General features: G+C 40.3%; 1 protein-coding gene across 2 annotated transcripts; it reads right to left on the bottom strand.

Annotated features, from left to right (window-relative positions):
• Nucleotides 1–5,888: 5,888 nt before the first annotated feature.
• Nucleotides 5,889–13,520, bottom strand: ak1 (adenylate kinase 1). 2 transcript variants are annotated; one of them, XM_010877994.4, is made up of 7 exons: nt 13,409–13,520; nt 9,563–9,602; nt 8,935–8,970; nt 7,782–7,945; nt 7,426–7,542; nt 6,245–6,436; nt 5,889–5,981 (listed from the first exon to the last, which is right to left on the bottom strand). In XM_010877994.4, exons 2-7 carry the CDS (start codon nt 9,567–9,569, stop codon nt 5,913–5,915), a joined length of 585 nt encoding a protein of 194 aa, XP_010876296.1. In that variant the 5' UTR covers nt 9,570–9,602; nt 13,409–13,520; the 3' UTR covers nt 5,889–5,912. The 2 variants fall into 2 exon arrangements, with proteins under 2 accessions (XP_010876296.1, XP_019908584.1); XM_020053025.2 differs by lacking the exon at nt 13,409–13,520 and adding an exon at nt 10,530–10,556.

Genomic DNA, 13,520 nt, shown 5'->3' with positions numbered 1-13,520 from the left:
TTTCCTCTCAGAGCTCCCCACCACTTGTTTTCCTGTACCTCACTCACATGCCTGAGCGGTCTCATAAATATTTTCTAGCAGGTATCCGGGTTATCCTCCAAGGAACCCTCCCCTCACAACTCCATGGCTAAACTGTAAGGAGGATAAGGGGATATCAGGAAAAGGGAGAGGATGTTTTCATCAGAAAGTACATTTAAAAAGCATCAGTAAGCATTTGTATGCAATAAACAGTGTGTGATGAATGTCACAACTCTACATAGTTTGAGAAGGAACCATCAGGGAGAAAGAAGGACAGGGTGATGGTTTGCATTCATGTTTCATTAATCAGTTTGGCACCAAAACTCCCCACAAGGATTATGCATTTAAAAAAAAGTGATCTTAGGGCAAAATGTTCTGGTCCCCGGAAGGAAAAAAGGCTGTTGTCAGTCAGCTTAGAGAATTGGTTCAGAGTGAACGTCACAATGGGAGTTATAGATGGAGGTTAGGGGTAGGGGTTAGAAATAATAGGATTGTGAATGAGAATACTTGTGTGTATGCCCTCACATACTGGGACACCTAAGTGCACAGCCACAGGAAGTAGGGCTGCTGTGGGGGGCTGCCGGTCCCCATGCCAAGATTCAGGAAATGCAGTGGTTTCTGTTCACCACCAGTGTATGTGGGTAGTTTTATTATCTAGCTAAGTGCAGTAGCTTACCAACAGCACCCTGACGCAGGACATTTTAAATACAAAACAAACTAACTTGCTGACGTAACAACTAAACATTATCAACCGCACACACTTGCTAGTTTATCTTTCTGTGCAGTCCGGCATCATTTGTCTGCGTCCCGATAATACCTGGGCTTTGGGACTGGCACCAGGGAGGAGCTGGACTAGTAGGCCAACAGTCAACTGGAGCCATTTTATGTTAATGTTGTAGTACAGTGATCATTTCTCAAATAAGCGTTTTACTTATAGAGTACCACACAACACAGGACTATGCAAAACCCATTCACATACCTATTTCTCATTATCTACTACAAGCAAAGAGTGCAATAAGCAAACATCACGTGTGGTGGAAAGGCAAGAAGGACTATGAGTATGGTGATATAAATCAAATATTTAATGAAAACATTACACCAAGGCATAAATCAAAGAAGTAGGCAGAGAACATGCATGGGTTAAATGTCCCAATGTCTAAGTTAGAGTGAGATAGAGAAGTATAGCAGAAAGAGGTAGAGAGGGAGAACGAGGGAAAAAAGAGAGGGGAGAGAGTGTAGTTACCACAACCAGCGCAGGAACCAAGAGAATGAACAGTCACCCAGACTTACTTTGAGAACTGAAACAAATTAAGTGACTTTTCTTTTAGATATTCAACATAAGCGTGATGTCACACCACTGCTTTCCAGAGGTGATGAGGGATGGCTGATTCCCGTGCCACTGCCACAATGTGGATATTATTCAGAGGGGTTCAATCCCCTTTCCACTGTGGAAACCCACAGAGGCAGGTAATACGCTGGTGTTTGGCAACATTGGAAATTAAGTCCCATGAGTCCCACAGCTGTGAATGTATATGAATGCTGTTAATTACTGCCATTGTTTTGACCACTTTTATTTTGTGTTTACTTTGACAATACAACAAACCTAATATAACTATTTTCAGTTGTGAATGTTTCAGAAGCATCTGTTGCATTTTCAGGCCAAAGCAAATATTAGGTCGTGGACTGTTCCAAATTACTAGTTACCAAAAATTGTCATGAATCATAGCTTGGCCATGTGCTTGAAATGGCCAGATATAGACTCATTATGGACTACTCCATGTGGACAACTCCATGTGGACAACTTGTTGGCTACGCTCTGCTCTACTATGACCGGGTTAGCAATCAATACGATTGTTTAGACCAATCTGTCTACATGAATAACTGTTGGGCGGTGGTCACATTTAAAAAGCACTCTGCCATGCTTTCTTTCTTACATTGACAAGTTGCCTGGTCCAGTCATATGTGCTCTACCATACTAATGCAGCTTATCCCTTTGGTTGGTTGTTGTGAAGCATTGACACGTAATGCTACGAGGATGTGGTGCCTTTGACCACTGTACCATTTTGACCCATGTTTGTATCCTGGTTGTGTATCGGATCAGAAATCCGGTTAAGGGTATATGTAATTACAAAAAACATATTTTTAGATTTTAAAAAAACATTTCTCTTTTGGTTCGACCAGCATACAAAAGATGTAAAACCAACATCCAACAATTGGATATTCTAAAAATACACAAATGGAATTTTGATTTCACTATGATCCCTACAATGTTCAGTGCTTGTTTTCTCACTTGAACAGAAATTCAGTCAACTGTGTCAATTTTCTGCAACCAGGAAATGAGAGTGGGAATTGGGTCTCCCTAAAAGCATGGCATTTCGCCCACTTTTGGTTGACCAGCTTACAAAAGGATCTGGCCTGCTGCCATCAGCCACTGCTTGTTTGAGGGGGGATAATTGTGTGTCTTAGTGAACGTTTCTGTTGGGGGTGTTGTTGCAGCGTTCATATGTGGGTGCGGACTCGTTCGCGCCACAGTACCCAACATCATTTCTGGTGTATAAATGTTGAAACACTGACTGAATGAAACTCTATCCTCCACTATTACTGCATAGGTACCTTAGGTACCTTACCTCCACAGATAAATAAGGTAACAGCCTTATTGATTGACATAAAAAAGGACTTTGGTAAAAACAATGGAATAGAATGAAATACACTGTCCAAAAAATTACGGGAACACGTAATCATCACAGTATAACACCAAATCAGTTAAACTTCAGGGAAATCAGTTTGTCCAGTTAGGAAGCAAAAGCAATGGTGAATCAATATCACCTGTTTTAGTGCAAACAGGTGCACTGGAGAGGCAAGACAACCCCCTAAAAGGGAATGGTTTTGCAGGTGCTGGCCACAGATAATTTCTCTCTCCTTATCTTTCCAAACTGATTGTTCTCTAGTCGCAAGAAGGTTTGCTGTGTCTCCCAGTACACTCTCAAGAGCATGGAGGAGATACCAGGAGACAGGCCATTACACAAGGAGAGCTGGACAGGGCCATAGATGGGCATCAACCCGACAGCAGGACTGGTATTATGGATGTTTTCTGATTATGCAATGCATAAATTCTACATGTAGCCCTAGCCAGCGTTGTCTTACCACGTCACAATCTAGTGACTCCTGTAGGAAGTTATGAACATGTAAGTATGAACTATGGCTGTAAAAATAGATAGGCAAACAAAGCTTTCTAAAACCTTTAAGGCTTGCATCAAAAAACTGTTCATTACTCAAAGCTTTACAAAACAGTTTACAGTAGTGACATCTGCCGGTCAAAAATAAATATCACATGTTTAATGTATATATGAACGTCTTTTTCCTTAATATTCTATAAGACTTTGTGACGCAAAGGTTAGTCGTGCGCATTGCGAAAGGAAATTACAATGTGTGGTTTGTATCCCGCATTCCTCCTGCCTTTCTTGTTAGCTTTTAAACTGTGTATCCGTTACACTGTTTTGGATTATGAGTGTCATGAGACACACATATTAAAACAAATTATTTGAACAACAGTAAACAGTGTCGATTGAACAGAAAAAAACGGTATCAGTGTTCGATCACAATCCATTACCTATTGATGATGGTGAGAAAACAACCAAACCGACGCTACCGAGTTATCGCACCAAAATATGTTCTTGGCATTTTAGAACAAGCTTTGTAAAAAGTACGAAGCTTTGGACGTCATCGATCACATGTTGTTTTTTTATATTATGTTTTTTTTTTATGTGGGGGAAATTCACGTGGTATCGTTATACCAAGTGTGCTTCGAATCTTTCAATTAGATCAGACTGAGTTGAAATCTCAAACAAGCATCGGCGCGTCGGGTTTTTGGGCCAATCTTCACAATGAAATATGCTTGTCACCTCGTCCAGTCAATCACCTGCCCATGCAACCAATCAGAACAATTGCTCAAGTACAAAAACAATTACTTCAAGTACAAAACCAAATATACTAAAAGCTTAAATTGAATACATTGTGCTGCCTCTTTTATCCAGAGAAAATTATAGCAATGAGTGAATTCATTTTCATACTTGCTCACCATGGTAATCAAAGCCACAGCAATGGCATTGTAAACAACATGCTACACAATACAGTTACACAATATGGCTACACAACACCTGGAATCAGCTGTGTCTGTGTGTGCATAGGCATGTGTTGGTGACAAAGTGTTTAGTTATAGAGTTCAACATCATGTTATGACAGGACAGCTTTAGAGTGAACAGACCTAAGTGAAATTATTAGCATGTGACGGCTCAGAAATCAATTGCTTACATTGATAAGAGCAAACCAGCCTACTGTTTTGACGTAGTTCTTGGTATCAATGGTTTTGCAGAACGGGCAATTGTGCCCTAAAATGTGTCTGGGAGGCACTGCTGCCTCACAGGCTGATGTTTTAAAACTCTGCCCAGGTTAAAGCAACCCCATCCATTCTTATAAATCAGCCAATCAAATTCAAACATCACACTAAGGTATTACCTTCTTTACCAGTTGGTTATTATGCAGAATACAGTCAGGAGGTAGCCTTGTTGTTATGGCTTCTGACTATTAATCAAAGGGTACTTCGATCACATCTCAAGCAGGTTAGTGGATAAATCTATTTTCAGCTCTAGAACATACTTAAAATGTCAGTCCGATGTCAGTGCAAAATGCCTACAATTTTAAATATGGTATTTTAAATCCCATTAGTCAGCTTGGTTAAGGTTAGTGTTATGGTTTTATGCTCAAGAGAGCTCACATTTCTCCTAATTAATGGGTGGTGTTGCTTTAACCTGGGTGGAGCTGGTGAACATCAGCCTGTGAGACAGCAGGTCCTCCCAGGCACATTACAGGACACGTTTAAAAAACCATTATTCTGGCGGAACAGTCCAAAATAGAACTCGTTGTCTATGTTGTTCATTTTTCTTTTGCATTCACTTTTACTCAATTTCATGAAGGGTGCCAATATGTTTTCAGTTGATTGTACAGACATTCAAACATATTGTACCTGACATGGTGAACAAACAGGACCTTATGAAGAGAGGGTAGAGAAAGTGTGTAATCCAACTCCCTAATTAGCTGAAAGGGAAAGTGACAATAATTACACCATAGCCAGCTGTTCCGGCTTTCGTGTGAGCAGCCAGAGAATGCAAGTATGCATGGTCATGTGAGAGAGGGTACAACCACTTGCAATCAGCATTGGGTCAATGTGACGTTCTACCTGTTACGCCAGAAACCCAACATAATATGTTTTTTTTTCAAAAGACAGCATGAACCACGCACATCATGAGAGTTACAAATATAGCAGCTGTCATTTATTTCAGGGGCATTCCTTAACTGCTGATGGCAGACCACTGTACGCTTGATGCATCAAGTGTAGCTTTAAGGTTACACAAACAGGTACATTAAATGCTATGTTAAATGGCCTGGGTGAGCTATCTTCACACATCCACCCTTTAGGGTTATCGCATCCTTGTTATTATGGCCTTTAATTAACTGGGAGAAAAACTGTTCTAGAGGGACTTTCAACTTAATTTGCAGATTCCCCTTATGACCCGGGTTTGAGTAATGTGATCACCAGCAAGGGTTAAGCCAACTTGTGCTGACATTAACTACTTTAAAATAGCAATGGCCCCATTGGGCCCAAGGTTTATGTTATATCTGTATACAGTATGGATGTATGTTGTGGTTGGTGTACTCTAACAAGAGATTGTTGCGGGCAGAGTGCCGTGTTGAATTAAGGAAAGGCAGTTCCTTGGTGACCTTTCCGTAAAACCAAGGTTACTTAGTAGCTTGATGTTTTTTTCCTGCATGAGATGGACATTTAGGTAAAAAAAATAAGACAGAAACAGAAGTTTATATCCAGTCATATTTTCTTTTTACTTCAGGTCATCAATAGCTTTTGCGACATGTGTGAAGACTTCATCCACTGGCAGTTCTGAGTCAATCTAAGGAGAATGAGAAACAGACAGGCATACAAAGGCATTGCAATGGCGTTTTGAAGTGAAGAGAGTTTTCAGAGAGCGGGTGATCTGAAAGGTTTCAAGCGATGTGGAACACTGTATTCTCACAGCGTAGACACTTTTTTTAAAATTAATGTAGCAATATATATATTTATAATTCTACTGCGCTATGACATTTCCTTCATGACAAACATTCCCTCTCTTCTAATCTCCTGACTGCAGCCTGTAAGTGGTGATTCCAGTCTTACCTTTCGGACAATGCCGCGGCCGGAGTAGAAAGCGATGACTGGCTCAGTGGCTTTGTAGTACAGGTCCAGACGCTTCTTGATGGTCTCCTCGTTGTCATCTGCACGACCGCTGGTTTCACCACGCTTCACCAGCCTCTTGACCATGGTCTCGGGCTTGGCATCAATATACAACAACAGGCTTGGGGCTCCAATCTGTTCAAAGGCAAACATAATGTAGGGCCCTATGTTATTTTTCTGATTTCCATTATGTTTTCCAGGTTTTAAATGTTTTTATTTTATTTTAGGTTGTTGCTCAGGAGTTGAAATTTCACCTATTTGCACCACTTCCGCCAAGCTGATTCTGCATACAACTGGTTGAATAAGTGGTCCCAAAAGGTGAAATTGTGACTTCTGTAGCACACATACTCATATGACGGATGCATAAAAGTTTGAGGATTGTGCCGGAGATCATTAATTTCAATTAAAACCTTCCACAACAGAGTGGAACAGGAAGGCTTCCCAGCGTTTGAAGTGTCCGTGGCAAAATGGAGGCCGCATACTCATTTCAGCACTGCTTGAGTCCATTAGCATTACTGGACATTAGCAGCCTAGCTTCTTTTCAGCCTTGACTTGGTGCAATGTTAAAGAAACAAGTTAGGAAAAAATAACCTAATAAAACCTGTTTTGTTAAATTTAGATTTAGCAATCTCTAAAAATGAATATGATCCCTGACAAGAGATGGACTCTCATCCCACTTGTTGCATGAATAGGACGTAGCTGTAATGACATACATTGTAATGTGACCAAGACTTAAGCCATTTAGCCTTGCTGATGCCACGTGACTACAGGGAAGTGTTGCATAACAGCATGCATGCCAGAATATGACAGGTGTTGCGTGGCCATATGACTGCAACAAAAAATATATTAGTAAGGGGTATGGGGTCAGCCCTAATTCATACTGTGCTTTTTCAACGCCCATTTTGAAACTCTTTAATAACAGTGAAGGCAACCTTCATTAAAAAAAAAAAATATATATATATATATATATATATATATAGTACTTAAGTATGTATTGAGTATGTGTGAACAATGTTTTAAGAGAAACAATGGGAAATGAACTGCATGTAGCTGGGAGAATTAACAATGCTGCAACCAGCTGATGTTAAGGATTTTCTAAATATGAATCCATGTTCTTCTCCTACCTTCTTCTCAAACTCCTCGCCCTGTTTGACCTCACGGGGGTAGCCGTCGATTAGGAAGCCCTTGGACACGTCCGCCTTGGCAATCATAGCATCCTTGATCATGTCCAAGACTGTGTCCTATGGGAGGGGGATGTTTTCATTGACATGAAACACAACCATCTTCATGAAAAGATGTTAGAACAGTTGTACCTATGCTTCAAAGAATGACATGAAGCAGGTGAACATTTAGCACAAATGGTTATACAATAACCCTGTACAGTTCTGCTATAATTGCTGTGATTACAACATTGTATTTACATGCCGATACACAGTAACTGCTTTGTGGATATGGCTGACTTTCCAATGCAGACACTCACCAGGGGTACAAGCTCTCCTTTCTGCATGATGGCCTGGAGGGTCTTGCCCCTCTCGGAGCCAGAGGCCACCTCAGCACGCAGCAGGTCCCCGGATGACAGATGGGTGTAGCCATACTTGGCCACCACCTTCTCACACTGGGTTCCCTTACCGGAGCCAGGCCCGCCTACAGGAGGGGAAACACAGGAAGACAGGTGAATCCCTTCTAGTCTTAACCTTAGCGGTGATTGGAAATGTATTACACTTACTGTGGCACTGTATTTATGGTATACCTGTTGTCTAGTGTATTTCCAGGGATATACCATTGACTAATCTAATAGCAGACATTTTGAACATGAAGGCTATACACATTTGTTTTATAATGTTGACTTATCTTGGGGTTCTGTTGCCTGCATAGAGAAAATGATAGCCAACTTGCCATAGCAGGTTCCAGGTAGCTTCCAGTCAATTAAAGTGGTGCTTTTAGTTCATAAACCACTGAATGGTTTAGGCACCAAATACATTTCTGATATGTTTGAAGAATATAAACCGAGCAGGGCTCTTAGATCCATGAACACAGGTCAGCTAGTAGATCCTAGAGTCCAAACTAAACATGGTCAAGCTGCGTTTAGCAGTTATGCTGCACCCAACTGGAATAAACTACCCGAAGATCTTAGACGTGCCCCAAACGTATCCATTTTTAAATCCTGGTTAAGAACACTTCTCTTTTCACGTGCTTATGACTGAGCACTTAAACTTAACCGCATTGTTTAGCCTTACAGCTTTTATTGCTTCCTATGTTTTTATCCCGTTTTTATTCTATTTCTATTTTATTATTCTATGTTTTATTATTACGTGTTGTTTTGATGTTTTCATTTGAGTATTTGTTTTTATGCTTTTGTATTTTTATATATTTTTATTTGTAAAGCACATTGAATTGCTTCTATGTATGAATTGTGCTATATAAATAAACTTGCTTGCTAGCAATGTTAATTCAGTATAATTATTTCACATATTTATCATTTGCCCACACCACACACTTCTAATTCTGAAAAGTGAAATCATATCTGAGAGGCACGTAGTAGCAGTTTTGTATAGAGTACCCAAAACCAGTCTGTGGTTTGATTTGACCATGGTGAAAAGACGCACTTTGGGGTTTAATTGTAATTAACTCACCCACAACAAAGATGATCTTGGCGTCCTTAATTTTGTCTAGAAGGAACAGAGGCAAAAGAGCAATATGAGTCTTCTTAGATCAAGAAACAACTTCTGAGGATTACTGATCAACCCTGTAGGTTGCTAAAAATAAAGTTCACACAAAAACAAATAATTGACAGTGTAACAAACCATCATCAGAACAAACAGTTCTTTTGGAGGAGCTGGTGGAAGTTGAGCAGCTGGCTGAGCAACCCATTTTGAGATGGCACTGATTGTGCCATGCTCTAGACTGCCTACTTGGACTTATATACAATGGAGTTACCTTGGCAACGAACACTACCCACATTACAATGTGACCAAACAGAAACTAGCTCTGGGCTAATTATAGAAGTCACAGACATTTGGTAAGAATTTGGGTTGTTCGTTCCTAATAAGCTGAGTTATTCTACATATACTGTGTTTTCAGTTACATGGGAACACACAAGTTCATTTTATTAAAAGCTTTGACTTTCAATAAAATGAATTTGTCGACAGTGAACATGTTTTATCAGCTGTTGCAATATCTTTAATAACCACATGGGGTCCCTAAACATACATACAGTAAACAGTCAATGTAACAAGAAGACATATAATTCACTATAATTACCTGCCATCTTGTTCTGTTATTTAACAGTTCTTCCGTTTAACTGAAATAGAACAGAGAATTCAGACATTAGCTTGTATGTTTGACTACATATGCAAATGTTTTGCTAAACAGTTTCATTTTCTCTTTTGTATCCAAAAGCATTAATTCCATAGTAAACATTTCATGTGTAAAGAGACAAATATATTTGCTGTTATATAAAAAAAAGATATATTGTTGATTAAGAGCATTTGGGACACTATGTCACTGACCTGGCACTGAATTTGCGTTATTTGTGTGTAAAACAGGTAGCTTTCTAAATTTGAACATATTTTGCCATGGTTCAGGGAGAGAAAAATGGTTCAGGCATTTTTTAAATTGTATTTATCCCATTTTGTCAAGGAAGAGAACATTTCATAGTTTAAAGCAAATGTTCAGCAATTCTTCACATGCTGCTATTATATGCTATCTGAGGGATTCGAACCCTGGCAATGACATTGCTAAATGTGAGGTAGTGACATCCATGCTGTGCTATTCAGAGATCCCACATGAACGCCATTTGAATGTTATCTTGAATAATAAACACAGTCCACAGAAGGGAATATGGTAGTATCAATCCCTGCATCATTATCCCAGTACTGTGGGAACACAAGGACTGACAAAATAATGCAATATTCTCAGACCACGTACCCTCAAGCAGAGGGTGATGAAGTCAAAAGAATAACTCAAGATCGCATAGTAAATTACAGCCGCATTAACCTCTTCTATACAGCCCTAGTTGTGCAGAATCAATAACAGTAACATAACAGTAATGGATCACTCAGTGGCTGGATACACCCACCAACAAAATATTATTCCAGAACCTTCTCAAACAACACAAGACTAGAGCATGACACCGACAGTGTCTCTGTGCATATAGTGCATGATGGAAAATAATCAAAATATGTTGTTACATATAATATAATAGTCCTAAATACATGCACAGACTTACTGTCTTTAGTGCGTTTTGGCTGTCTTGTCTTGTGGCTACCTCGAGACAGAGTAAAGTGAGGAAAGACCAGGGATAATTTCTGTGTGTTTCAGGATAGCATGCGTAAATCGATCTTTCAGCTCAAATGGCTGGTCACCTGGGTCATATGACAAAGTTAAGGTCAAGCAGCCATGTGATCATTTTGAGTATGTTTGAAACAACGGGTTAAAACAGGTTTAGAAAAAAAAGAAATCCTCAAATCGTAATGAGTATAGCAATATGAAAATATAAAAAGCAGATTCTGTATCAGTCATTGCAGGATTAGGGAAAAATTCTGACACAGGGACAGATCATGAATCGGTCATTGCTGGCTTGAACAAAGTTCTAGGATGGCGTTCTTCAATCAGTTGTTGAGGGGTACATGAAAACCTAATTTTGTTTTGGGAAAGAACCTGAGGATCCAATAATTTGGTCATTCAGCAATAAAGTTAGAGGGTTCCTTGCATTAAGTTACTAGAGAGTGTTCTACACAAGGCTATAACTAATGAGATGCATTCACACAAACTAGTCCTTCTAGCTTGCATCCAGTGGAACATTTAAAGCGAAGGTGGTAAAGACAACGAATTGCATTATTTGGTAACTTGGTTACCCTGTTGTGGGTTTGAGTGTCCTGAGTTAAACTTTACTGAGTGCATAGTATATTCATGTTAATTAGGCGCTTAATGGAATAGTGGTTGCATGTTTACCCGATGTCATGTTAATGTAATGCCATGTTATTAGTCAATCCACAAGTCACGCTAGAAGGTGTTTCTGGTTGAATAATTATATAATAAATTAGGTAGGGCCACTGCCAAAGACACATTTGGGTGGGTGACTAGGTATAGAATCTCCTTCTGGCAATGCAATTTGTATTTGCATTAAGATTCTTAAGCTTATAATTTCCCTTATGAAAGATTTAACAACAGCATAATTGTCACCTTTGGAAAGTTGTGTCAATATGGTAGCCGTAATGTTTGCACACTGTCTGGTGTACCACACGTATCATTATCTGTTCTAGATAAGATTCCTCCACCGGACTCAGAGAAAGAAGGAAGTGGTGGATTCAACTGATGTCTTCACCATCCTGCTGTCCTACTGTATCTTGTCATGCAGGTTCAGTAACCCAGGTTGCAGGTGACAGGTTTTTTGGAGTGACAGTGACCCTGCGGTCTTTGTAAATGTCACCCAGGCGCCTGAGTCAGCGTTGTGCCCCTTTGGGACTCCCACTCTGGCCTATTATGGTGTCTTCATCAGGGCATCCAGCCTTCTTGGCATGCTGAACATGCATTGCCTCCCGTCAGGGTGGGTTCAGGACTGCCCAGGCAGCTGGGGTTTACTGATTTGATTGATTTGTCTTTGAACATATGGGGTGACATGTAACATTTGGACTCACATGATGCCTACGACCTATGCAAATGTGTGTAGTATATATATGTGTTAGCTATGTTGACTCGACACACTGATCGTTGTGTTGACTGTAACATGTTTGTTTTGTAACACATTAAACATGACTTTCAGTTTCTTTTCTTTGTGATACGGGATATCAATAATGTTTGAAATAAGCACACAATAAAAACATTTCCGTGCTTTCTTGCAACGGATGAAAATAGCATTTCTCCACAGAAACCTTCAGCACCAAGTCATCTTAAATTATTCAGAATGAACCTATTCTGCTGATTCTGAATCAAGTCACTTGAACCGCGATTCATTTGCAAAACCTAACTAAAGCCAGGGGATATCCAATATACCTCTCTAAACATCTGTTATTGGTGTCTCCAGTCATAAAGTGTAGCTATTAAAAGATCCTGTCTGTCCTTTCTGCAGCTGTTCCTAGATACCATGTCAAATAATCCAAGAAAGCACATGGAAGGCTGGATTGCACTTGCTTAGCTAGGGAAGGTATAGAGTACCTAAACATAAGCACATAATGTGTCATTACAACTGCAGTGTTCCCAGCTCACGTCTATGCAAAGCAGAGTCCCCATTCAAGACAACGTGTCCTTTGTATTTTATATCTACACATCTCAGGCACAGTCCAGGTAAAAAATAACTATAGCCACTGATGATATAAAGTATTGTATGAGTTCCTCCTCTGGTACTGCATAATAATGGATAGCAGGGGACTTCTTTGACATCTTCGGCCATAGAGTTAAGATGTTCTGTGGTTTTTACAGAGAGAGAGAGATTTAAAGGGGGAGATTTAAAAGTGTTATAGCTAAATAAGTACTAGGCTGTATGGCCTTCCTGATGTGGACCAGCACCAGAGCATTCAGAAGCCCTTGGCTATGTAGCATACTGTAAACATGAGTCATACTGCCAATAAAGAATGTCTGCATGCAAAAACATGAATACACTCTGGTGGGAAAGACAACAGAAGAACGTGAGAAATTCACTTATAAGTCCTGACAGCTGAAATAACATTTCTGTTAAAGTTTCTGTTATGGATGATGAACAGCCAAGTCTGTCCTTTTTATCCACAACTGTGCAAGAAGACCAGGCATCCCCATGTCGTGTCATGAGATAAGTAAATAGTGTAGTCCATTTACAGCCATGGTAGATGTCACGTCGAATGACACACACTTCCTTTGGTTATGAAATTCTCACAGCAGTGCTGCACGAAGATAACACCACAGAATGCAAGACCTGGCCTTCTCCTTTCCTAGCCTTTCTGTCATAGCCTCAAAATGCATTGCATTCGAGAGGCACGTCCTGCGACGGTCAGGCTCCACTGCACAGAGCCACTCTCTCTAGCCTGTCAAGCAGCTTTGCCTACTATTCCTTCACAAGCCCCCCTCTGTTCTCCTGCGGCACAATTCCTCAGCGCTGCGGCCATTGTGTGGCTGTCTGTCCTCTGTACTGACCTCTCTGTAACGGAGCGGCTCTGTCCACCAGTGTGACTGTCCCTGGATCCTGTGTATGTCTGAGCAGTGTCCCTGCCGCACGACGTCCCTCCCACCCCTTCTCCTATTTATA

Source organism: Esox lucius, chromosome 14 (assembly GCF_011004845.1).
Source record: "Esox lucius isolate fEsoLuc1 chromosome 14, fEsoLuc1.pri, whole genome shotgun sequence".
NCBI lineage: Eukaryota > Metazoa > Chordata > Actinopteri > Esociformes > Esocidae > Esox > Esox lucius.
Note: the sequence above shows the minus strand (reverse complement) of the source record. Positions and strands in the feature narration are given on the sequence as shown.